This window comes from Botrytis byssoidea (genome assembly GCF_014898295.1).
Source record: "Botrytis byssoidea strain MUCL 94 chromosome Unknown BBYS_034, whole genome shotgun sequence".
Classification (NCBI taxonomy): domain Eukaryota; kingdom Fungi; phylum Ascomycota; class Leotiomycetes; order Helotiales; family Sclerotiniaceae; genus Botrytis; species Botrytis byssoidea.
The window spans coordinates 67,883-92,517 of record NW_024065875.1 but is presented as its reverse complement, the minus strand read 5'-3'; the positions used below and the strand labels follow the sequence as shown (position 1 = coordinate 92,517).

The window sequence follows — 24,635 nt, the reverse complement described above, 5'->3', positions numbered from 1 at the left end:
TCTACATCATGTTGTTAAACATAACCTCTCTTGTACAATTAATTGTGATGTATATCGTGAGAGCATTGTCGGTATAATAATAAGTCTCTTTCAGAGGCTTGTTTACCATAGCAATATCCTTTCAACTCTCTACACCAAGACAATCTTCGTTAACCGTTATACACTCGAACAACGGACACTAATAGTCAATTTCCAGTGCACCAGTTAAGGTCATTGCTAATCTTAACCAAAACTCATTCGAGCGAATCAACTTCGTTTACCACACGAGAGCTTCCACCATAAGATGTGAATCTGTTAATGGATTCAAGATCTTCTATATTTGGGAAGTCCGAGTGGGCTTTGATATATCGAGTACTGTATATAGTCGTGATATCGACATGAGATTCAGCTGAGTACTTGCCCAGACCGGTAACCATGTATTTTGGACGACGATGCGGAATTCTCAAGAACTTTACCTGAAAAGTCCATGCAAACTCTTCCAGCATGGCAACGATGAGTTTTTCAATCGCGAATATATGATTTTGACACGATCACAACTATCTGATGCTGCACGGCCATGATCTGTTTGGTTGCCTTGTCTTTTACGTGAACACGAGGTATTACTCATACGCTAGACGGCCCGGACCACCAGTATCGTCGTGGAAGTGGAACAGGAAACAGGAACCAGTGGGAACACAGCAAAATTCATGTTGTGGAATCTTCATGTTGTACGGAAGCTCCCTGCAGAACGAGCCCAGTTAAACAAGGCGAGGCTTCTTATGATTGTCAACTTTATTCACAAAACGAGAGTATACAATTGTCCAATATCAAGTCGAACAATCAACACTTACCTTTCATGAATTTCAGATGTCACTCAACCTTTAATGGCTCCAGACCGTTGTCGTCATTAAGAACCGAATGGCAATACATTCATTAACCAATCTTACCTCCTCTATATAGGTATCTATCAATGAGACGATGCTACTGCAGTACTTGCTCGTAATTCTACCTACCACTGATCATGATCGGATATCATCGAAGGATTCGGGGCCATTGATGATACCCCACGTAAATCTACGGCTGAGCGATGTAGCAGAGATCCCAGGCATTTATCCACTAATCTGCCTCGCGAGACCAGCTTGGACCAATCAAATATTGTAAAAACCACCTAGGGCTACTAGTTGCATACAAAGAGCCGCCACATTCACGTATGTACCGATAATGAAAATGATCATCCTTTGCCTGGACAACACGGTGAGTCAAAGAATTCAATGCGGGCGGGGAGGACAAGACATTGGATAGGCAATGTATTGCTATCTCCAACGAATGGGAGAAGGCTGGTGTGGTGCTCATCTGCGGGCTGACTGCTGCGGCGAGTGCTGCCTGTGTAAACACCACTTGTACTCCACAAATTTCACCAAATTTCACCAAACCTACTATCCGCTCATCTGCTTGAACTGTCCAGCTTTTAATATTTATATACTCCTCAGTGTAATCCATCTCAATCTTCATATCCTTTCTCATCCTTCCTCATCTTCCTCGTTTTTCTTCTATCTTCATAATACCTAATCACACACTTCTCACTTCTCCACAATATCCTCAATCATGCATTCCAACGAGATCCCAAGTAAAGATGGCGAGAAATATGTAGTTGTCAAGGTCGAGAAGGATGCTACCACTTCCACCCAAGCATCAAGCGATGCAGGCAAGGACGAAGATATCAAATGCCCAGAGATCTTGTACAAAGTCCAGTATAAGGATGTAGGTGGTGAAATCAAGGGAACAAAGGAGTTGGCAGCACCATATAAGTTGAAGAAAACAACGTATGTTAATCCACTGTTGGCTCTCCCTCCAGATACTAACATTTTCAAGATATCGTGATTCAGAAATACCTATTCTAGAAGTCTTATACAGTGTTACCATTTGGTTCCCTACCATCTATGGCAAGAAAAAGAATAAGAAGGACAAAGAGGATGAAAATGTGATATCATCAGAGATGAAAGACGAAAATGACTTCGACGAACGATCTATGGAAGAGAAAGAACTCATTATTCATTCTCCACACATCATGAAAGCCTTAAGATCCATTGTTGAATACTATCCCGGACAATCTTTACTCGGTGACACTATCTCAATCAAGGAACCTTATGGAATCCTTGTTCATTACCGAAAAGAACTTCAAGAATACAAAGAGAATTGTGACGATGCGGAAGCCAGTCATCATATCAGCGTCCTTCAGAAGTATCTTGAGGATAACTTTGAAGAAAAGTTGAAGTTGGAGGATGACCGACATGCTAGAGCTAATCCAGTAGTAACGTTTGAGATGTTATGGATGCTGTTTAAGCCAGGAATGGATGTCTACGCTCAATTCGACGAGCAACGTGCTGGTTTCGTTCTCCAGGGGTGTGAAAATTCCACAGAAAATACCAGACCAGGACAGCCATCACCTCTCAAAGTCAAGATGTGGTATCTAGATTTCGATGGTCGATTCGTTGGACGTCGATCTCATGAGGTCACCATCGCGCCGTTTGAAGGCGAGCGCGAAGTCACATCGTTAAAGGTCATTCCTGCCCATTACATCGATAGCAATCCTACCCTATCTCCACGAAAACAACTCGAAGATCGTGGAGAGAAATTCTACAGTATGTTGATGGGTAAACAAATGGACTACAGAGGTTTCAGTATGCCCGTTGAACAAAAGCCAAAGCGTTTCCACGAGGGTCGAGTCGTGGTTGATCAAAGCGCTTTCTATACATACGCCGATTGGCAAGAAACACAGAAACATCCAGCTCCAGTCCTCGGTATCGATGATGACGATTCTGGTATTCTTGCAGATTTGCACTATAACTGCAATTGTTCAGACTGTAATTCTAAACGACTAGCTGCATCGGCCAATACAAGATGGGGCAAGTACGAAAATATCGAACCTCGCGAAACACCTTCGCTTGCCGAAACCGATGCAAATGGAGTTGTTTCCCGACACAAGTACTTTCTCTGTCCTCGTCGTATCATGGGTTTCGATCTCAAGTCTAAGAAATGGCAAGCTCTCGACGTCGATTGTTGTCAACCTCCTAAATTCTACACTTCGGCTATTGAGAATCTAGTCCTACCAAACGAAAAACAGGAAATGATCAAAGCCCTCGTTCACAAATACACATCCTCCAAGAAAGCTGGCAGAAGCGAAACAACCTGGTCAGCCGATCCTATCCCCAACAAAGGCGAAGGACAAATCTTCTTATTGCACGGTCCTCCCGGTGCTGGTAAAACCTACACCGCAGAATGTGTAGCCGAATTCACATCAAGACCCCTCCTTTCACTCACTTGTGGTGATATCGGAACCGATGAATTCCGCGTCGAAGAATCCCTCAGCAAATGGTTTAAATTGGCCGAAATATGGGGTGCCGTCATGTTAATCGACGAAGCTGATGTGTATCTCGAGCGTCGTGAAGTTTCCGAACTCACACGTAACGGACTCGTATCTGTCTTTTTACGAGCGATGGAATACTACAGAGGTATTCTCTTCCTCACCACCAATCGCGTGGGCCACTTTGATCCAGCTTTCTTCTCCCGCATCCACGTGTACATTGGATACCGCCCTCTAGACTGCGAAGGCCGGAAGAGAATCTGGCTTCAATTTTTCACCAAGCTAGGATTAGAACGCGGACATGAAATCACCATCATGAGTGCTGCGAAGCGCTACATCCTCTCCGATGAGGTACTCAAAGATATTGATTGGAATGGTCGTGAGATTCGCAATGCGTTCCAAACCGCGGTTGCACTAGCCGAATATGAAGCCGAGACAAAGAAGGGACCAAACGAGGATGGAAAAGTGGAAGTAGAATTGAGACGGGATCACTTCGAGAAGGTGGTAGAAATGAGTGATAATTTTAAAAAGTATCTGGCGACGGTGGGAAGTGACGAGGTGGCTGGTCAGAGCGAGATGACCAAGGCAAAGCTTAATGGAGATAGAGGTGATGATGCGCTTTTGTAAGCAAGGAAATCAAGGAGTTGAGGACTTTTGCTAGGTATATACCAGCGTTTATTACAATCTAAAATAGATTGAATATCTCATTTTGCTTAAATTTTCAAATCTTGTGAATGGATCATGTAAGATTTCCAAATCACATAGATCTACCAACGCTTCTGAGAATTGGATCTCAAATTCACACACGTCTGAAAATTCGATTGAAATTCTCAGTCTTCGATCTTAGCTGTGTAAAGACACAATCTCTTCTCATTCATAAAGCAAACGATCGTAACATGAGATAGGAGGCACAGTATCCTACCCGCGATGAAGTGCAGGGCAGAGGAAAAGTTTCCATCGCATTTGCGCCTGGTACTAAGTGATATGGAACTCACCCTAGGAAATAATACAAAGAAATAACATACCGAAAGAAAGTATTAGCCTCAGTTATTCAAGCCATACAGTGTTGATATCAGACTATTGTGGAGATAGATACCCACGTATAGACACAAAACTCACAATGCGACCTCAACACATCCAAATCATTTTGGAAACTCGACTTTGCAATTTGAATGCTGTAGAGCATAGCGACCAGAGTGATGTCTAATAAATTGGCACAATGCTATGAATTAGGATATTGATACGGATCGACAATATCCATACTCTAACTTGTGTCCTCAAAGTGCCCCGTCACATGATTAAAAGAGTATTCGTCAAAAGGGTCTAGTGGGCCGCTTTCTAAAGGTGAGGTTCTTTTGCTGGGCTGAGGATTTTTAGGTAGGTATATATGGATAGGTAGCCTTCTCAGCTTTCAACTTTCAACTTTCGATTTTTATTGATTTCCCCAATCTTCTTTAGTCTTAGTCTCCTTCGCTTCCTCAACTTCCTTAGCTTCTTCAACTTCTTCAACCTCTTAATTCTTCCAACTGTCCCAACTCCTCTCAACAAAGTGTGCGACAATAACAACTTCCTAGTAATAGGTATAACACCAATCAGGCCCATTAATCAAGCCAACTCTAGCTTGCGTTCACGGTATGTGGTATCCTTCCCAAAAAACGTTGATTCCTTTTTTGGTTGTTGGGAACTAACGATCTTTAGAATTCTGCTTTGAAAAACGTTCTTACAACTCCTCACCACAATGTCCAACCATATCTTATGGTAGTAACCATAGATATTTCTTATAATCAAGCCAATTCTAGCTTGTGTTTAAGGTATGTGGTATCTTTCTCAAAAAAACGTTGATCCTTTTTTTGGTTGTTACGAAACTAACGATCTTTAGAATTTTCGTCCGATCTATCGAGATCTATCTCCGAGTAACAGGTATATCACCAATCACGCAAAGCCATTCTCAAGGTATGCAATCTCTTTCTCAAAAAAACGTTAACTCTTTTTTTGGTTGTTGCGAAACTGACGATCCTTAGAATTCTATTTCGAAATACCATCATGGGCGATCGAGCGTTGGACGAGTATGGACTCCCTGACGATGTAAGTAAGGCTTATATTATGCCATATCTTCTAAGGCAACATTAGTACTATAACTAATAATTGAATAGGATGCCCTTGCGAGGCGGGAAGCTCTTATGGAAAGATTGCGGTCCCCACCACAGGAAGCTGGCGCACCAAAAGCAAAGAAACGTTTGAGCATTTCACAAGACGATTTGGCGCCATCGAAGAAGAAGAAGAACATTTCTATCTCCAATCCTTATACTGGTAAGCTTCCCACAGTAGTGGGAGCTAGTTCCAAAGCAAACGACAAATCGAAGATATCGGATGCTAGTGCTGCCCAAACTCCGGAACCGGAGCGGTCTCCTAGTATCTTGGAGATAGATTCCAAAGCTTTTCTTCTCTCCCAAGGCCGAAATGAAAATTCACCGCAGAGGAACCCGTCACCTACGCCACCACGAAGACATATACAAGGAGCCAAAGTCTTTGTTATGAAACGAAATGCAAGTCATATGCAGAGGGCTTGCTCTGATGTTGGGGATCATTTTGATATCCCTGGTCTTAAAACTGGTACCGTGAGAATGCGTGCAGATCTCATAGAGGAGTGGATCAATGCAAGAAATCTGGGTAACGACCCATTCTTGGTGCCCGATGGTCGCATGGTAGATTCGAACATATGTACATAGATTGCGAATGAAATGTATACCTGCAAAAGCACACCCTCCAATAGTTGATCCCTATATAAGTGACAATCTTGGTGAACGTTTAATCAACAATTGAACAAATCCCAGTATAATCCCTGGTCTTAGATATCCGCAACATGTATCCGCAGCAATACGAGCCCTTTACCTCCGATATCTTCTCTGCACTAGGTACGAATGAGAAGCGACGTCGAAGTCGAAGTGAATGACGAGAATTGGGATGGGAGAGGGGAGTTGAGTTTGTTGTGTGGATATTGGCTATGGCGATGGTTTTTGGATTGTGGATTACCTATACTAGGTAATGGATGATATCACTAGGGATGGATAGATAGGTTGGATAGGAATCGAAGATTCAATCAAGAGAGGAAGGGAAAAGTTAAAAAGAAATCAAGTGAAAGTGATAGCGAGTGAACAGCACAAGACGAGGAGAAGAGCATAAAACGAATCAGAAGAAGGAGCGGAGAGTAAGTATTAACAGATAAGATTTGACGTGAGCTGAATGTCAATTCTTTTAGTGTTTCAAATCAATTCAAATATTCAAATATATACAATATCTCAAATCCGTTTAGATATTTCAATTAAAATAATATTCCAATCCAGCCTGATAAGCTTAACACCAACCCCATCTCTTGATAATACATAACCCCATAATCCTCTCTAAAACAAATATCTCCTTTACATCCAACATTCATCCCGGTAGTATCAACCACTTCACCAGAATCTTCATCAACTCCATGTGTAATACCTCCAGAAGTATCAGTAATACCAGCAGTATCGGCAGCATCAACAACAATTGAAGCTTGAGTATAAGCAGTACCAATCCTAGCAGCAGCACCTAGAATATCAACAGCAGCAACTCTACTAGAAGCATCTAGTACCTAGCAGCACCAACCCTAACTCCAACATTAACCCGGTCAGAAGCTTCGTCAATTGTGCAAGTCACAGATATCAAGTTTTGTCGAGATGATGATTATTTGGCATTGTAACTTCGTTTCAATCGCGCGGCACCTTTCGCAGCACTTGCAGAAAGTCTTATAGGTTGTTGTAAAGCTTCAGGAATTGCTATAGATGGTCTAGTATGTTATATATTAATACATGATTAAACCTCAAGAATATAGAACATACGATTCTGCCAATCTCATCCCTTCTGTTGTACTCTCGAATGTCTTGCCTTTTTGTTCCTGTAGCATCTGCTTTCGACGTTTTGACCAAGCAGTCTGCGCTGATGCACGCTTCATGATTGGAAATAGATTGAATAGATAAGAAACCAAACTCGAGAGAGCTCAAAAGGACCTGATAGAATACACTACAAGAGGGTTTGTTACATTGAAATGATTAAAAATGAATTCGGGGTCTGATTGAAGATTCTTGAGAGTAATATAAGCTATTAAAGGTATCAAGAAAAGTAACCCGTACAGTATAACAAATAGTTGTGAATATTAGAGGAAGAAGAAGAAGAGAAGTAGAAAAGGAAATACGAATGAGAAGTTGGGGTAAAATCTGAATCTATCTCGTAGTAGAAAGGTGTGGTATATATCATTGTGGAAGGCACTCTTTGATATAAAATATCGATATCCACTTCCCAAGGATTCGCATTTCATCATTCCACTTATTTGTATTTACTGTTTGATAGAATGATATGTAGATGATCATTGGGATCAGAGTTGATTTAGATATAGAAGAATAATATACTTAAATAGTAATCAATAATTAACATATTCGTGTATTCATCATTCATCTATAGATCAAAAAAAACCATTACTAGAATCATATCCTACAGCTAAATAAATGGATACATCTACAGTAATTACTTCAAAACTAAGTGATCTGTAAATCGAAATGTATAACTGGAAATATATTTTATTATAATAGAAATGAATCTATATCGATAGACCCCATAACTCATCTGTCTATAGATCAACCCAATCATCGATGTTGTATTCTATAACGGCATAGAAAAGTGAATCTTAAAGAATACGCTTCACAACTCAATCATCTCCTGGCTGTAAACCCTGTGCTCATTTATAAGAATACAAACTAAAGGGAGTCTATCATGCACAGCATATACCTACTATGTAGCTATAGAAAGAATGGAAAAGGAAGAGAGAAAGAACCGAATAATATCCGCGTTCAAAATTTCAATACACCATAACAGAAGGAGATATCTGAGGGATGTCGAATTTTGCAATCATTTCGCAGATTCTTGGATCGGCCAACTGTTTATCATCTCTTTGACTAGATCTATATCGCTTGTTGTGTTTAGAAGTTCTTCGATGGAGGGATCTGGATCTTTGCTTCGAGACAAGCCTAACCAGCTTAACACCAACCCCATCACTTGATCGTATCTCTCTTCCATTCACCACTTACCCCAGCAGCGGCAGCAACAGAGGTAGGGGAAGCGGCAGCACTAACAACATCAGCAGAATTAGTAGTACTTGTAGTATTGGTAGTACTTGTAGTATCAGTGGTATCAGTAGTATCAACAGCAATAGTCCCAGCGGCCGCAGCAGTAGCGAGAATGATAATGAAAGTGCAAATACCCCCCCCCCAAAAAATCTTTTTACCTCTACCAGCCATCCCCCTTCTCAGCATCAGAGAGCTCGTTGCCCCAGTCCACCCTCACCCGTACTATGATCTCGATTCATCAGAACTGCAACAACTCGGATTATGGATTTATCTGGAGGGATGTGGACACAACAGGTTTTTGGGTAGAGGAATCTATTATTGAAATCCGGGTATTCCGAGGGGCAACGGCAACAGCAACAGCACTAGAATTGTTCTCACAGATTAGATGATTCATACAAACCCAACAATGCAATCATGCACTGTTCTGCTAAAAGAAAGAACCCACAAGACTTTATATTCTCATATCGTGCAAACTGCAGGAAACTTGATATATATCGTCAACAGTCCGAATATCTGATTCGACTTGAACATTCGATCTGGCCTGAACGTTTGATCCGACTTGAAGTTCTGGTCTAGCCTGGAATATTAACAGAAGTGGAATATTCTATCTGGCTTAGAAAATCGATAGAGTTTGAATATCTGAACTGACTTGAATGTCTCACCTGATTTGAATATCCAACCTAGCTTAACACATTCAATGCATTGGAATATTCCATCTGATATAGAACATTAATAAAGTTTCAATACCTAATCTACCTTGAATACCTAATCTGACTTGAACAACTGATCCGATTTAGAACATTGATATATTTTGAACATCTAACCTGGCTTGGAACATCAAAAGGGTTTGATCATCAGAATCGAATTGGAACATTGAAAGCACTACACTATCAAATCCAAAGCAGAACAATACCTAGTGACTATAAGGTTTGCTTGGTGTGCAACTTTATTTTGTCCATCATTGAAGCATATGAGGCAATGGCCCGTGCATAAATTACGTAATAGGGCATTGCACCAATTCCGAGGTCAATCAAGAAAAAGTAGCACAAAACCTCGAAAAGCAAGATAGATTGCAAAATGTTTTTGTGTAGTTGAATGATTGTGGAAAAGACTGCTCTAGTGTTTGGCATGATTCCAAGGTGCCTCCATCATACTTTGGACATTTGCCTCTTGCCCAAACATTGCAACATGAAAACGAGATTCGTACACACCACTTATACACATATATGCACTCAGATCCTGATATCTCATTCAACGCAAATGATAATCTACCCTCACTCCAACGATATTCATAGTGCTCTCCGCCACATCAACCAACTTCTTCATCTGATGAATCGGGTATCGTATAAACTATTTTAGTATCTTGTTTATCTGGAATTCGAACGTTGCTAGCATCAGAGGTTCGTTTTCGCTGTCATCTTCGGTAACGAGCCTGCGCTTGTTACTCTTCCTCGAAGAGACCAACTCAACGTCAATTGAGTCGGAACTTCCATTCAGATTCTATTTGGTATTTGTTACAATGGTGGATGTTGCAGCCCTTGAGGAAGGAACAACCGCAGCTTTACTCGATCCTCCTCTGAAATGTATGCCTGCCTTCGTATCTTGCTTAGCAAATGACGAAAAGATGGTGCTCTGCTTGGTAAATTCCGACTTGAAACTCTTGGCAGTTGAAGATGTATTTTCGATGCCCTTCTATTGAAAGAAGCTGAGGCAGATGATGTGCCTGCTTTCTGGAGGTCGATCAAAACCTTCTCAGAGCACACTGTACTCCGATAGTACTCCGTGCCCTCCTGACTTTGAGTTTCCGATTGCAAGCCTTTGACAGTCACGCTTGAATTCGTGCTAGATACCCCAGAGCCATTGAAGCTATCATTTGACCCTCCATATCTTTTCGTGTTAGGCCTTTCCTCTGTATCGACGAATGGAGCAGACTGCTCTTCTCTCAATACCCGAGAAACTCCAATGAGCAGATCAGTGCATTATTCTTCGTTCAGATCCTCTAGCTCATTTTTGGTATCGAGATCCGCCATTTGTGTTCTCCAGCTTGCTGCTTGTGATACACTCCCTTTGTTTCTGCCGATGCGGAAACATGGTTTTCAATAATCCCGCCAGCTAGCCATAGTGGTGTTTGCTCGCAGGGAGTATTCTGAGATGACTACTAAAAGTATTTGACTTGAATTCAAGTTAGCATGTATCCAATAATATGAGGAGCAGCAATCGTACATACAAAATCCTGTCTATCCTGTGCAATTTGAGGTCTGAAATTTGATAGAGGCTTGGAATAGAAGGAAATTGATAGAACAATTTAACTAGGTAGTCGCCTAGGTGTCAGTCGGTTCAAAAGGAGGAAAGAGCCACTTGCCAATACAGCTTTTGGTAAAATCTTCTTACCAAAACGATCAAAGTCCAGAATTTTGCTACAGCGTTGGTAAAGGACTACCAATTGTTCTAGTTTAGATGAGGCTGATAAAAAGATTGTGGTGGATTAAGCAAAGGTATAAAAGTTTAGAACCCTAGATCAACCGTTTTGACCCAAATTCGTGACTTGATTACCTACCTACCTAGGTAGAGTTAGAATGTCGCGGGGCAATTTGCTTTCCGGGCCCCCTGCATCCCAGGTATGGTATCGCATAATCTCAGTTGAAAGAACTCACACGACAACTCGTGACTGATTACAGTGCACATTCCCGTCAACAAAAAGCACTTGGGAATTGAATTCGCCAACAGCCAGCATCTCGATGTCCAAAGAATACATTCAAAAAAAGTACAAAATACACGCAAAAGATATGATCCATGCGAGGCTCGAACTCGCGACCTACCGCGAACAAATTTCTCAATCAAGAGAGAATTGTGAGGCGGTCGTGATAACCAACTACACCAACGGACCTGATATGTTGAAAATGCTGCTCACATCTTCAAATATATATCCCCATATCTGCAGAAAATTAGTCGAGTAAGTCGGTTTTGGTGCTAGAAATTGGAGAGTGGAAACATGTGCAGGTGGAAAGTGGGCTCGGTGGGGTTCGAACCATCGCAAGGAACTCGTACTCCATACTTGGTGTGGAATAGATAAAATTAATGCAGTTCATGAAAGAAACATCATAAATAGGAAAAAAGGGGTTGAAGTCATTCCCTTTGTCTCGACTCTCCTCATATTTAATATGAGACGATATTGACAAGGGGCCCGTGATTTCCCATTGTAGTGAACTTTAAAACCCCGTGTAATCTTTGGCGGGCGCAGCAAATCTTTAATAAACCGCGAAACTGCGAAACTGCAACATTCGCCGCTAGAATTTGAGTTTCACCATCATTTATTACCTACAGCCTGCAAAGCGATAGATAGGTAGCATCATCAAAAAGACTTTTGGATGAGCTCCGCATAATCATCCCCTCACAAGTAACAAAAACAAACAACAACTGAATTAAAATATTCTTTTTTTGAATTTCCTCCTCAACATTTATTAATTGCCTGCATTTCAATAACTTTGATCCCCTTCTTCTTTCCATATCATTTGTATGAGCCGGGATGGCTGGTCGTTTTGTGCGCGCGTCGAAATATCGTAAGCCTTGTTACAATATCCCCAAGGAGAGAGGCACGAGAGCAATCGCTGACCGATCGATCTAATAGGACATGTCTTTGGTAAATCATCCAAGAAGGAGGCATGCTACGATAACTTGCATATCAGTCGCAATGCTTGGGATACCAATTTAATCAAGGTGGGAAACCAATGACTTGGAAATGTGATATAGATTTGAGGAAAGAAGGTAACTCATCATCGAAAATAGGCCAATCCTGAATATCTTTCGGTCAATTGGGAAGCTAGTGGTGGAGGCGCATTCGCTGTTATTCCTTTGAACGAAAAGGGTCGTCTGCCAGAACAAATCCCATTGTTTCGAGGCCACACTGGACCAGTTCTTGACACGGATTGGTGAGTAGTTGATCGAGTGGCAGGCTGGAATAAACGCTCATCTTTGAACCAGGAACCCTTTCAACGATCGCATTATCGCTTCCGGATCCGATGACGGGAAGGTATTTATATGGGAGGTTCCCCAAGGTTTCTCCCTCTATCAAGACTCTGAAGAACCCGTCGATGTTGCGCCTGTCAGCAAATTGGCAGGTCATTCTAGGTATGTGCCGATAATACCGAAGGTTCGCATTGATTCTAATAACCTGCAGGAAAGTCGGACAAGTTCTTTTCAACCCCGCGGCAAACAACATTCTCGCATCTGCATCTGGAGATTACACAGTTAAGCTATGGGATATCGGCACCGGAAAAGCACCTTTGACATTGAAGCACGGAGATATTGTACAAAGTTTATCATGGAGCGCAAATGGAGCTCTTCTGGCCACCACTTCTCGAGACAAGAAATTACGCATTTGGGATACTCGACAAGAAAGACCTGCACACGAAGGGCCCGGACATACTGGTGCAAAGAATAGCAGAGTCGTATGGATGGGAGAACATAATCGCGTGGCTACTACCGGATTCTCCAAGATGAGTGATCGTCAATTGGCTTTGTGGGATGTTGGTAACGCCAAGCAACCAATTGGAGGGTTCACTGTTTTGGACTCTATCTCGGGTGTTTGCATGCCATTCTGGGGTAGGTTACATTCATGAATCATGTTTGACCCATACTAACGCTCATGCAGATGATGGTACTCAATGTTTGTACTTGGCAGGCAAAGGGTAAGTTCATGGGCAGGTACCGGAAAGAAATCAGCTAACAACTTTAGTGACGGTAACATTCGATACTATGAATATGAGAACGACAAGTTCGAATTTTTGTCCGAATATAAGTCTAGTGATCAACAACGTGGTATCGCATTCCTTCCTAGACGTGGTATTAATGTAAGTGGTTGTCATTGTGTATCTTTCTCGTACGTATTCTAACCAAAATCCAGGTTCACGAGAACGAAGTCATGAAGGGATTTAAAACAGTCAATGACCAATATGTTGAGCCTATCTCTTTCACAGTTCCTCGCCGTGCCGAAGTCTTCCAATCTGATATTTACCCACCTGCGATTGGTTTGAAACCTGCAGTCACTGCTGAGGAATGGCTTGCTGGTAAAGATGGAATTCCTGCCAAGATCGATTTGGAAAGTGTGTATGAAGGAAACGGTCCAGTTGAGGTAGCATCCGATTATAAACCACCTGTCACTGCACCAGCGCCAACCCCAGCCCCAACGAAGACCGCACCTCCAAAGGCAGAGCCTGAACCAGCTCCAGTTGCACAAAGAGCACCTCCACCAACTATGTCTGAACAAAAGGGTTCCATTTCTGCCATGGCCTCTAAATTCCAAGACGATGAGGAGGATGAAGCCGATGATAACTCCAGCTTCGAGGAGATTCAAAAGCCAGTTCAGAAGTCCGTCCCAGCTCCAGCCAAGCCAGAACTAATCAAGCCCGCTCCAACTAAGGTCACACCACCCAAGCCATCTCCTGTATCTCAAGCAACACCGACATCATTCGAGCCTGCAGCAAAGGCTACCCCCACCACTATCGCTACCTCTTCCGGGCCCATTTCCGCGGTTGGTGCTTCTCAACCATCCCCAACCTCGGTTGGCGTCGAAGATTCCCTAGCAGAAATTAAACAACTTTTGGAAGCCCAAACTAAAACTATTACGGCGCAAACGGAGAAAATTGGTTTATTGACTCAAGAGGTTGATACATTGAAGATGAGAGTTGGTCCTGGTGATCAAAGTGAAAGAATTAGACAGTTGGAGTTGGAGTTGGAAGCTGCTAAGTCTTAAATATGGGATTTAGTTGCGGGTGTGCGGTGTGCTTTGGGGGGTTGTGAGGAGTGGAAAAGAGGAGAGTACATTACATGACGCAGGTATTTTTCAGGTTTTAGAGCGATAGGCGAATTGATGATGGAAAGGTGTTTCATTCTTGTGAGAGCTATCGTTTAAGTGAATCTGAGACATCTACAATTGAGTCATAAGTCCAGTGAACAATTCAAAGATGCAGGTATGCGTCTGTCGTAGCCTAGCCCAAATGGGCACAATAGATCCTAATTTGGATTACATTGTCTTTTTTCAACTACCTTTATCACTCAACTACAAACTATATACACCCTCGTAATTCAGGTCCAACTTATACACTCTATCTTTCTTGTTCAACTCTGATATATACAACATACTCTCATTCTTCAACCTCAAATGATTCATTCAGCCCGTATCAGATCCTGTCTTACAATACTCTCCTTCTGCTGATGCGCTTCATGTTCTTCGTCTTGTCTTGTGCTGTTCGCTCGCTAGCACTTGAGTTATCTTTTCGCATCCCCTGTTGTGTTTCTTGTATTGTGCATCCTGTTGTGGGTGGATAGGTATTGGTTGTTCTATTTTTTTTATGTATGTTTGTATATATGTATATTATGTTATAATGCTAATCCTTCAATACACACTTCTCACTACTCAATTCTTACCCTCACGTCCCACCCCTTATCTCTCATCCCTCACCTCCCACCTCTCATACCTCGCCCCTCATCCCTCATCCAATACATCTACTATCTCTCCATTACCCCAGAATACCTACTTCCCTTACAGATTGCTCAATGCATGACTGTATGATTTATTAATCAAATTAATACTAGTGAAATCTTTGGGGCTGAAGCGAAGAGGAGGGGGCTGTGATATGGGATGGGATATATGGGATATCCATGATGTGGTTACTTTTTTTGTGGGTTTAGAGGGGGTGATGGCTGGGGATTTGATGGTTGTTGAGGGGTTTGGCGGGGGGAGGGAATATGGGATGAGGAGTATGAATAGGGAGAGAAGAGAAGAGAAGAGAAGAGGGGAGGGGGGAAGAGGGGGAAGAGGGGGACTGGCTTGAGAGCAAGAAGGTGCACTACATGCATCCCATTCTCACTCTTGATCATACAATTTAATTGTATAATCAAAAGCTTATCTAACCAAATCAAAATCACTTGACCATGCACAATCAGTCTGCTTGGGCTTGGAGTATATCACGTGATTTGGAACCCAGTCCTGTCATCGAAAAATCGAGTGCTTGTGGGCCATGACCCGAACCCCGTTTACTACTACCTACTTATGGTACATCCTACTAACATGATAGTCTCAGCCATAAAGAGGGGAAGGATCATTATTCATATACAGAAACTACTCGACAAAATAAAAAATTCTGTCGTTCTATCCAAGCAACCAAGGGTTGGATTAGATCAGGAAGCTGGACTTCAATTTTGTTACTCGGCCCCATCATTCGATGTATTACATCGTACGGAAGTTACCATGAAAAGTTTCTCATGCCAGCCTACCGCATGCTTGGATTGACCATCTGAAGATATGCAAAAGTTTGCTACTCCGGAAAATGGTATCAAGTAGTCTACGGTACGATCTAACCCTATGGTAATTGATCTATCAAAGATTGTACACTTCAATCTTACTCAGAAATTCGCCGGTAAAACTTATTTCGGAACAAGAGCGATCTTAATGGTAATTAAGATTCGAATGACACGATATCGTCGACATCTGCGAGATCGATTCAAGCCTTGGCTCGGCCAGGAAAGGAACGTAAGAGGCTGAAAAATTCCCGTCGGGATCATTATTTCCTATCCCTTTAACTTAGATTCATCAGTAACCGTGGCTCAAATAGCTGGCTACAAGCTTCATTCCTCAGCAAATGTTTTGCAGATCACCAACGTCTTTTTCTGTGTTTCCTTTGGTCGTCGCGCTTCAAGAATGCTTGGATATCCACATTACATATTTCGCGAAAGTCGCGAATATGCACGCGCTTGGAGGAGGGGGGTTAGGCGAATCCCTCTGCTTATAATCTGAGGGTTCTACTATACTGGTAGATTTCTACACCTGGAAAGTTACGGTGCTTGTGCTTTTGTCTTCGTTGCGCTCGCTCATTTTGCGCTTCTCGTCATACAGTCGCTCATTCATTAACCTGTCCTTATTTGGACTATCACAATCTTTTAACCTTTAGGATGTTTGTTCGCAATGTTGCGGTTTGGGCTGTGGCTCTGAGTGTTACCGTTTCGACGGTTTCCAGCGAGAGCGCTGTTAGTGAAAAGGTCGCGAGAGCTGAAGGAGAGGATAGCATGTACGTTTTCTTATGAAGTTTCATGTCTGTTCAAAGACATCAGTTTGATGATATTAGATGCTGATAATACCTTTGATTATATAGAGCAAAACGTCTTTTGTTTTCTACAAAACCCAATGATTCTAATGGCCCTTCTCTAGCCGATCTCTTTGATTTAGATGGGGATGAGGATGATGACTCAATCTCTGATTTCATTTCGCAATTGCTCGGGGCTCATGGTGGAAGCCCTGGCTCGGGAAGTGGTTCTGGAAACAACAACCCAGGGAACAACAATCCAGGAAGCAATAATGGCCCTGGAGGGAACAACAATCCAGGGAACAACAACCCAGGAGGCAATAACGGTCCCGGAGGCAATAATCCAGGAGGGAACAACCAAGGAGGGAACAACCAAGGAGGGAACAACCAAGGAGGGAACAACCAAGGAGGGAACAACCAAGGAGGGAACAACCAAGGAGGGAACAACAACTCCCCTGGAAACTCCGGAAGCGGAGGATGGAATGGATTTCCCAACTTCCCTGGCTTCCCTGGCTTTGGAAATGGCGGAGGCTCAAACAACAACCCAGGTAATAACAATCCAGGAAATAATGGAGGCTCAAATGGCTTTCCTGGATTTCCAAACTTCCCTGGCTTCCCTGGTCTTGGAAACGGTGGTAGTTCAAACAATAATCCAGGTAACAATGGTGGTAATGGAGGACCAAGCAATGGAGAATGGCCTCCCCATACTCCACTTATCCAATTTCTACGAGGCGAAGGAGCCAATTCGGCTTATTTTTCCCAATTTTTAAACAGGTTGGATGCTGCTGCCTTTGCCGCCTTTCTCCGTAGATCTGGATTTGCTTCTCTTACCGAGTTCCAACAGGAGGCTGCTGCAGGTCTGGTCTCAATTGGCGACTTCCTTACCTTTTTGGATGCACTCTCACGCTATAACTTCTTACAATTATTGGGATTTCCGTTCATCATTGGCTTTCCAAACCCACCAGTATCTCCAAGTGCAACTGTTTCGCTAGCTACAAGAACCCCAACTACGAGCGTTGGTATTATTGGAGGTGCTACGACTTCTTCAAGTACTACGAGGCCTACGTCATTCATTCTTCCTAGTCCTTCAACCTCCTCCACCAGAGCCATTATCGGAGGCCCATCCACTTCTTCTAACCGCAATCCTATTGGCGGCCCTTCAACTTCTTCAACGAGAGCAATTATTGGAGGTCCCTCTACTTCCTCGACTCGTTCAATCATCGGAGGTCCCTCAACCTCATCCTCTACATCACGAAATATTATTGGAGGCCCTTCGACTACGTCCACTCGACCCATAGTTGGTGGTCCCTCGTCTTCTTCTACCACTCGTAACATTGTGGCCAGCCCATCCTCTTCATCTACTCGTAATATCATTGGGGGCCCTTCGTCATCTTCCTCAACCAGAGCTATTGCTGGTCCTTCGACTTCCTCTACTCGACCAATTATTGCTGGCCCTTCAACTTCAAGTACAAGATCGTCTACTTCCACTAACTTGATAGCAACTTTCAGGACATCTAGCACTAGTTCTTCAACCAGAGTACTTGGAGCGAGCAGTTCATCATCGAGCTCTTCACGTGGTTCCACCCAAGGACTTGGAGCACCATCTAGCTCTAGTTCCGTACGCTTTTGCTGTCTTGTATATCTCAATATCAATGCTAATCTTAAATAGTCAACACGATTGAATGTGGTACCCACAACCTCCACAACTCGTTCAAGCACTAGCTCGGTGAGAAACTTTCTATCATACAAATATCAGATCAACGCTAATATTCTATAGTCATCAACGCGGGTCAATCTTGTGGTGACGAGCTCTAGTTCCGTATGATCTCTTTTGGTCGTCTGTCGATAGCAATGGAAGCTAATTCTTAACAGTCATCAACACGAGTCAATACCTTGTCTACAAGTTCTTCGGTCCGTTCCAGTACTAGCTCTGTATGTTTTTCCCTTTTATCTCTCAGAATTGAAGGATACTAACGAACTGATAGTCGCCATCTTCATCCCGCACTTCTACCTCGGCTGTTGGCCTCGGGGCTAGTTCCACTACATCTCGGGTAACAATTACTCCCATCATATTTATAACGCCATATGACCATTTCAAAAATGCTAACGTCTTTCTAGTCAGCATCTTCTTCTCGAAGTACCACAGCCGTAGGCCTTGGAGCAAGCTCCACCTCAACTAGGGTAAGAATGTTCTCAGTATCACTACACAGATGCTAATGCTACTAGACATCATCTTCCTCTTCTTCCTCTCGTAGCAGTACCTCGGCTGTAGGCTTGGGGGCTAGCTCGTCATCTTCTAGGGTACATTATTTCTCTTTGCTTACTATCAAAATCATGATGAAGCTAATATCTTCGATAGTCATCGTCATCTTCCTCTTCCTCTCGTAGCACTACTTCAGCTGTAGGTCTAGCGGCAAGTTCTACTTCATCTCGGGTATATATTCTTTCTTCATATCTCAACACCCCTTTCTTCTTTGAAAAGCTCGATGGGTTTGACGATTTATACAGTCATCTACCTCAAGTAGTAGATCTTCAACCCTTTTGGCTGTCGTTAGCTCTAGTACTAGCCGGGTAAGTTTCACTTCTCTTTACCGTTTTAGTTTGTCGATAATTATTTAATCAATTCTATAGTCGTCTTCTTCCAGTTCACGCACCTCATCTTCAACCCAATTGGTAAGTCTTGCATCTATGTCTCACATAATTCTCTATCTATAATGCTAACACTATAAAAAGGGTCTCGGTGCTAGCACCAGTACATCAAGATCTACCACTCTCTTCTCATCCACTAGAACTTCATCCACCAGCTCCACTAGCCCAACTTCGAGTGCCGCTTCTGGTTTATTAGTATCGCCTAATGGAAGATGTGGACCCCAATCTAATTCCTTATACACGTGCCAAGGAAGTCCCAATGGGAACTGTTGTTCGAGATTTGGATACTGCGGTCGTGAAGCTGATTGGTGCACGGGTGGCTGCAACCCCGCATTTGGAACCTGTGGACTGGGGCAGTACCAAGGATTGACAAGTTCGAGTAGTTCAAGCGCTGTGGTAAATTTCAATCCTTTTTGTCAATTTGATACATGCTAACTTAGTATAGGGCCTTGCTGGAACTTCTACTTCTACTTCTAGATCATCATCTAGCTCTAGATCTTCCTCGTCATCCCCTGTCGTATGTATCACTTTCTTTATTGATACGACAAGTTCTAAGATAGATAAATAGGGACAAGGATTGAGCACTAGCTCTACGAGGGCAGCTACACTAAGTACCAGTTCAACTGCACGACTTGTTGGAACCTCTAGTTCAACTTCCAGATCTTCTTCATCAACAGCTGTGGTACGTTCTTTATTCTCATAATGTTGTCTTTTATTCGCTTCTCAGGGTGAATGTTGATATTTTGCAGGCCCAGGCATTAAGTACTAGTTCAACACGAGCAACTACTTCAAGCTCAAGTTCCACGGCACGACTTGTCGCTGGAACTTCCAGTTCTTCCAGATCCTCGTCAACATCGGCTATGGTTAGTTCTTCACCCTCGAAATACAATCACACTATTGCTTTCTTGTAATGAATTCTAATGCCTTTATAGGGTCAAGGTCTAAGTACCAGTTCAACAAGAGCAACTACTTCAAGTACCACTTCAACAGCAAGGCTCGTGGGAACTTCCAGTTCGAGTTCCAGATCTTCAACATCAGTAGTCGTAAGCATTTCTTTTCTAAAACCTCGCCTGGTCTCCTTTTAATTTATGATGATATTTACATATTTATTAGGGTCAAGGATTGAGCACTAGTTCAACAAGAGGATCCACCTCATCATCCAGCACAAGGCCAATTGCCGCCACCGTTAGCACAAGTTCGACACCCTCATCCACAGCTGTCGCTGCTTCCGCTAGCGCTTGTAGACCAGTCGCAGCTCCTGCCGTAACCCTCGCCTTGACTGCAACTGACTGCTGTCAATACTACATCACCAAAACCGGTGACACATGTGCCAGCATTGCCGCTCGTCCTGGCATTCTCGGCTTAAATCTTGTTGTTCTTGCTCTTCTCAATCCAAGCTTGAGATGTGTAGGACAAGGACCCCAAGTTGGTGTCGCTGTCTGTGTTCTGAATATCCAATTATCCATCGTAGGCAACCTAGTATCACCTGGTGATTCCTCAACCGTAACTTCTTCGACCATCGCAACTCCAAGCCCATCTCAGGCAGTGCCTGAAAGCTTCTTTATCCAGGCTCGAAATTCTGGAACCTCAGCTGACGGCACGAGTCTTATGATTCAACAAACTGCGGAATATTTTGCTGGCTTCAATTTGAATTATGGTCAATCAGTTTTCCCATTCACGTACGATTCTGATACCGGGTACTTGACATCGGGTCTTTATATCCTATGGGCTACAGCATCGTATTCGCCTCCATCCATCAAAGTAGCACCAGCTGGCTTCACAGGATGGGTAGTTCCGGCTTGGCCATTGATTTGTAGTATAGATGGCAATTTGAAGGTGTCATGTACGGCCAATGGAGATGTTTATGGGAAATTATATCTCATAAATGGTATGTTTTCATTTTCCGGATCTCTAGATATTATGCCAAGACAGATAGATGGGAAAAAATATACTAATAGATTAACAGCAAACAATGACGGACAAACTGAACTCGCTATTGGAAATGGCGCAACAACAAGTTCAATCATCGTTGCGCCACTTGATCTTTATGTTGTCGCTAATGAGGAGGAGGAATAGGTAAAGGTTCTGCGTGGATAGATTTTTTCAATATGCTGGGAGGAAAATCGTATTATTTTTATTGATTCCTTCCTTCTCCTTTTATTTCCTTGGTTCTGGCTGGTCCGTTTTCGGTTGGAGTATCTATGGTTGGCCGGGCGGATGAATTGAAGGAAAATATATCAATGTCTTTTAAGCCTCTGAAAATCTATGTGTTGCTGGTGTGTAGTTTTATTTAGGTACCTAGTTTGACTCAATTTTCGAAATCTTAGAATGAAATCTTGTGGTTTGATATTTGGTTTTGTAGTTTTGTGGGTTTGTTTCTTTGACAATACTCCTATCGCTCGCGACACTCTCCCGTGTACGATAATAGCCCAGTTTTAGATACGGACGCTTCGAGTTTGGCTGGATTTCATATATATACTTGAGTCTAAATTTGACATTTTGCAAAATGATTCAAAGCTTCTTTCTCGGACTGCTCTGACCACCTAGGTAGGTAATTAGTGTTTGGCTGGCTTAGTAACCAACCAATGATCATTAGACATTCCCTGTATTATACTACTACTAAGCAACACGATCTACAAAACCAATCCTTCTTTTCCATTTCTAGGAGTTTACGAATTGTCTGAACTTTTGAACTTTAACATGAATCCGAATCCAAATCCAAAACCCTGCCACACACAAATTACACCTCGCTAAGCGGGCTGCGGGGAGCAAAGCCCCATGTACCCCGCCATCCTTCAACCAACTTCAACGAGCAGATCCTTAAAATTCGTACGTAATACCGCGAGCGAATTAAATTTTCTTCTCAGACTAGAGCAAGCACGCCATTTGCATCACGAATTTTTCTGTCAATTATTCGTCATTGAAGGTTACTTATTTCTTCGAGCACATTTCAAAATCATGGAGATGTCAACCTGCATATCCTTATCCTCCTGCATACGCATCGTTCTCTCCCATTACACTTATTCTTGACTAGAATTCAATCTTCATACCTTCTAAAGACAGCACAGATGAAATAAGAGATCGACATTCTCTCCTCCCTCGTCTCAAAATGTCAAACTCGCATCTCCAATCAAAAAATGAAAATATCCACGTGATCGATCATACCAAAGATGCGGAAGCAAACAATCTTCACCACGACGACCACGAGCGTCCCATCGTCGCAGATAAACTCGCTCGCTCCCTCTCGGCCCGTCAAGTACAGATGATAGCCATCGGCGGCACGATCGGCACGGGTCTCTTTCTCGGCACGGGGAAATCCCTCGCAACAGGTGGTCCGGCGTCGTTTCTCATCGCCTATCTCATCGTCGGATTCATCGTCATGTTAACTATGCTTTCTTTGGGGGAAATGGCTGCATTTGTACCGATTGCCGGAAGTTTCTGTACTTTTGCAGGTCGATATGTAGATGATGGATTGGGGTTTGCTCTGACGTGGAATTATTGGTTTAACGATGCGGTGAGCACGGCATCCGATTTGGTCGCGCTGCAGTTGGTTTGGGCGTATTGGGGAGATACTGGATTGCCGGGTTGGGGATTGGCGTTGATTTTTTGGGTGCTGTTGGTTTTGGCTAATGTTATTACGGTCAAGGCTTATGGAGAGGTGAGTTTGGGGATACTTTGATGAAAATGATGGAAATGATGGAAAGATGCTGATTGATGGGATTTTAGCTCGAATACTGGTTGAGCTTTTTGAAGGTGATTACTATTACGGTAGGTGACTTTTGTTTTCTGTGGGGTTATAGGTTGAGATGCCTCCATCTGGATTAAGAGCTGGTGTTCCAAATCTCTCGAATAAAGTGAGATATCAGTGAGATTGTTATTCAAGATCATTACCTGGATAATGATATCAATCTACCTTTTGATACCCATTCAAAATTGAAGGAGATCAATAAATCAAAAGCTTTTGGGTGTTTTAATATTCAAAAGTAATGATCGTTTGATTTGATGCTGGATATCAAAAGGATACATGATTTTAGTGTTCTTCGGTGTTTGGGGGTTTTTGGTTTTATTGAAGAATGCTAATATTTCTCTAGATCTTCATAATTCTAGGAATTGTAGTCAACTGCGGAGGTAACACTTCTAATACATATCTCGGAGCACACAACTGGTATATTGGCGACGCACCATTCGTAGGAGGAATCGGTGGATTTGCATCTGTCTTCGTAACCGCATCTTTCGCATGTAAGTATTCCCCTTCCCCCCAGAAAACCCCCAAGTCTAATTCCTCTCTAGACGGCGGCACCGAATCCATCGCTATAACGGCCGGCGAAACCAAAAATCCCACCAAGAATCTTCCTCGTGTAGTGAAAAATGTCTTCTGGCGTATCCTGATCTTCTACATCCTTTCCGTCTTCCTCATCGGCCTCAACATCCCTTACAACTATCCCGGACTCTCCAGCAAAACAACCACCACTTCCCCATTCACCCTCGTATTCCAAATGGTCGGCGCCAAAGCCGCAGGCTCTTTCATGAACGCCGTCATCCTCACCTCCGTCATTTCAGCAGGAAACCATGCTCTATTCGCCGGAACTCGACTCCTCTACACCCTATCCGTCGATCGTCACGCGCCTCAATTTTTCGGAAAACTAAACCGCAATAAAGTTCCCTGGGTAGCCGTCCTAGCTACCAGCGCCATCAGCGGTCTCTGTTTCGGCGCAAGCTTCATCGGCGCAGGACAATTATGGACGTGGTTGCAAAATCTCGTGGGCGTCAGTAATCAATTAGCTTGGATCGCTATCGGAGTAACCTCGATTCGGTTCCGCGGGGCATTAGAGCTCCAGGGAAAAACCCACCTCTTGCCCTTCAAAAACTGGACGTATCCGTGGGGACCATGGATATGTGTCTTGCTTAATGTGGTGATTGTGCTGGTGCAGGGATGGAGTTGCTTCAGTCCGACATTTAGCGCGGTGAATTTTGTGAGCTTTTATATTGAGCTGCCGGTTATGGCGGTCATGTGGCTAGGCTGGAAGTGGCTGAAGGGGACCAAGGTGGTGAGTTATGAGGAAATGGATTTACAGACTGATGTGTATGTTATTGGGGAGGAGGATGAGAAAGAGAGGGAGAGGGAGAGGACCGCCAGGGGGAAGGTGGAAAGGGTTTTGAGGTGGATTTTTTAGAGCGGTGTATCCATAGAGTGAGAATGAGGATGGGAGTAAGAATTGGCGTTTTGGGGTAGTTATTTGGAAGTGAGTTCGTCATTGATATGTTTTCAATACACACTAAGGTTATGGTCGATTTAAGAAGTCAAACATATGTGCACCTGCCGTAAGGGGCTAAAGAAGGGTTTGAATCGATGGAGGGAGATGAACGGGTAGAAAGGATATGATAGGATGCGATGAGATAGTATGAAGAAAT

The 24,635-nt window shown here is 43.0% G+C and overlaps 7 protein-coding genes across 7 annotated transcripts; 5 read left to right on the top strand and 2 right to left on the bottom strand.

The window, feature by feature from the left end:
- Positions 1-1,584: 1,584 nt before the first annotated feature.
- EAE97_011188 (uncharacterized protein) lies at positions 1,585-3,970 on the top strand (the record flags this gene model as incomplete). The annotated part of the gene is made up of 2 exons (XM_038881703.1): positions 1,585-1,802; positions 1,852-3,970. 2 exons carry the CDS (start codon positions 1,585-1,587, stop codon positions 3,968-3,970), a joined length of 2,337 nt encoding a protein of 778 aa, XP_038727435.1.
- A 1,416-nt stretch (positions 3,971-5,386) lies between these two features.
- On the top strand, positions 5,387-6,072 carry EAE97_011187 (uncharacterized protein; the record flags this gene model as incomplete). Its single annotated transcript, XM_038881702.1, has 2 exons — positions 5,387-5,428; positions 5,497-6,072. The coding sequence occupies 2 exons, from the start codon at positions 5,387-5,389 to the stop codon at positions 6,070-6,072; spliced, it is 618 nt and encodes a 205-aa protein (XP_038727434.1).
- A 593-nt stretch (positions 6,073-6,665) lies between these two features.
- EAE97_011186 (uncharacterized protein) lies at positions 6,666-7,325 on the bottom strand (the record flags this gene model as incomplete). The annotated part of the gene is made up of 3 exons (XM_038881701.1): positions 6,666-6,958; positions 7,075-7,160; positions 7,213-7,325. The coding sequence occupies 3 exons, from the start codon at positions 7,323-7,325 to the stop codon at positions 6,666-6,668; spliced, it is 492 nt and encodes a 163-aa protein (XP_038727433.1).
- A 1,093-nt stretch (positions 7,326-8,418) lies between these two features.
- On the bottom strand, positions 8,419-8,679 carry EAE97_011185 (uncharacterized protein; the record flags this gene model as incomplete). Its single annotated transcript, XM_038881700.1, has 1 exon — positions 8,419-8,679. One exon carries the CDS (start codon positions 8,677-8,679, stop codon positions 8,419-8,421), a length of 261 nt encoding a protein of 86 aa, XP_038727432.1.
- Positions 8,680-11,628: 2,949 nt separating this feature from the next.
- EAE97_011184 (uncharacterized protein) lies at positions 11,629-14,645 on the top strand. The gene is made up of 8 exons (XM_038881699.1): positions 11,629-12,053; positions 12,122-12,210; positions 12,280-12,422; positions 12,475-12,621; positions 12,671-13,095; positions 13,145-13,181; positions 13,229-13,343; positions 13,397-14,645. The coding sequence occupies exons 1-8, from the start codon at positions 12,020-12,022 to the stop codon at positions 14,243-14,245; spliced, it is 1,839 nt and encodes a 612-aa protein (XP_038727431.1). The 5' UTR covers positions 11,629-12,019; the 3' UTR covers positions 14,246-14,645.
- Positions 14,646-16,443: 1,798 nt separating this feature from the next.
- EAE97_011183 (uncharacterized protein) lies at positions 16,444-21,299 on the top strand (the record flags this gene model as incomplete). Its single annotated transcript, XM_038881698.1, has 18 exons — positions 16,444-16,559; positions 16,644-18,192; positions 18,244-18,300; positions 18,352-18,393; positions 18,447-18,506; positions 18,560-18,625; positions 18,693-18,755; positions 18,801-18,875; positions 18,934-19,008; positions 19,083-19,145; positions 19,206-19,247; positions 19,308-19,619; positions 19,669-19,740; positions 19,792-19,905; positions 19,973-20,086; positions 20,156-20,266; positions 20,337-21,111; positions 21,190-21,299. The coding sequence occupies 18 exons, from the start codon at positions 16,444-16,446 to the stop codon at positions 21,297-21,299; spliced, it is 3,816 nt and encodes a 1,271-aa protein (XP_038727430.1).
- Positions 21,300-22,332: 1,033 nt separating this feature from the next.
- EAE97_011182 (uncharacterized protein) lies at positions 22,333-24,397 on the top strand (the record flags this gene model as incomplete). Its single annotated transcript, XM_038881697.1, has 4 exons — positions 22,333-22,881; positions 22,950-22,991; positions 23,315-23,462; positions 23,514-24,397. The coding sequence occupies 4 exons, from the start codon at positions 22,333-22,335 to the stop codon at positions 24,395-24,397; spliced, it is 1,623 nt and encodes a 540-aa protein (XP_038727429.1).
- Positions 24,398-24,635: the final 238 nt, after the last annotated feature.

What these genes read in the sequence shown, in the direction of transcription:
- EAE97_011184 (XM_038881699.1), top strand. Translation starts at nt 12,020, where the DNA reads ATGGCTGGTCGTTTTGTGCGCGCGTCGAAATATC. An exon ending in TTGTACTTGGCAGGCAAAGG is followed by an intron (nt 13,182 to 13,228) that starts GTAAGTTCATGG and finishes TAACAACTTTAG; the next exon opens with TGACGGTAACATTCGATACT. An exon ending in TTCCTAGACGTGGTATTAAT is followed by an intron (nt 13,344 to 13,396) that starts GTAAGTGGTTGT and finishes ACCAAAATCCAG; the next exon opens with GTTCACGAGAACGAAGTCAT.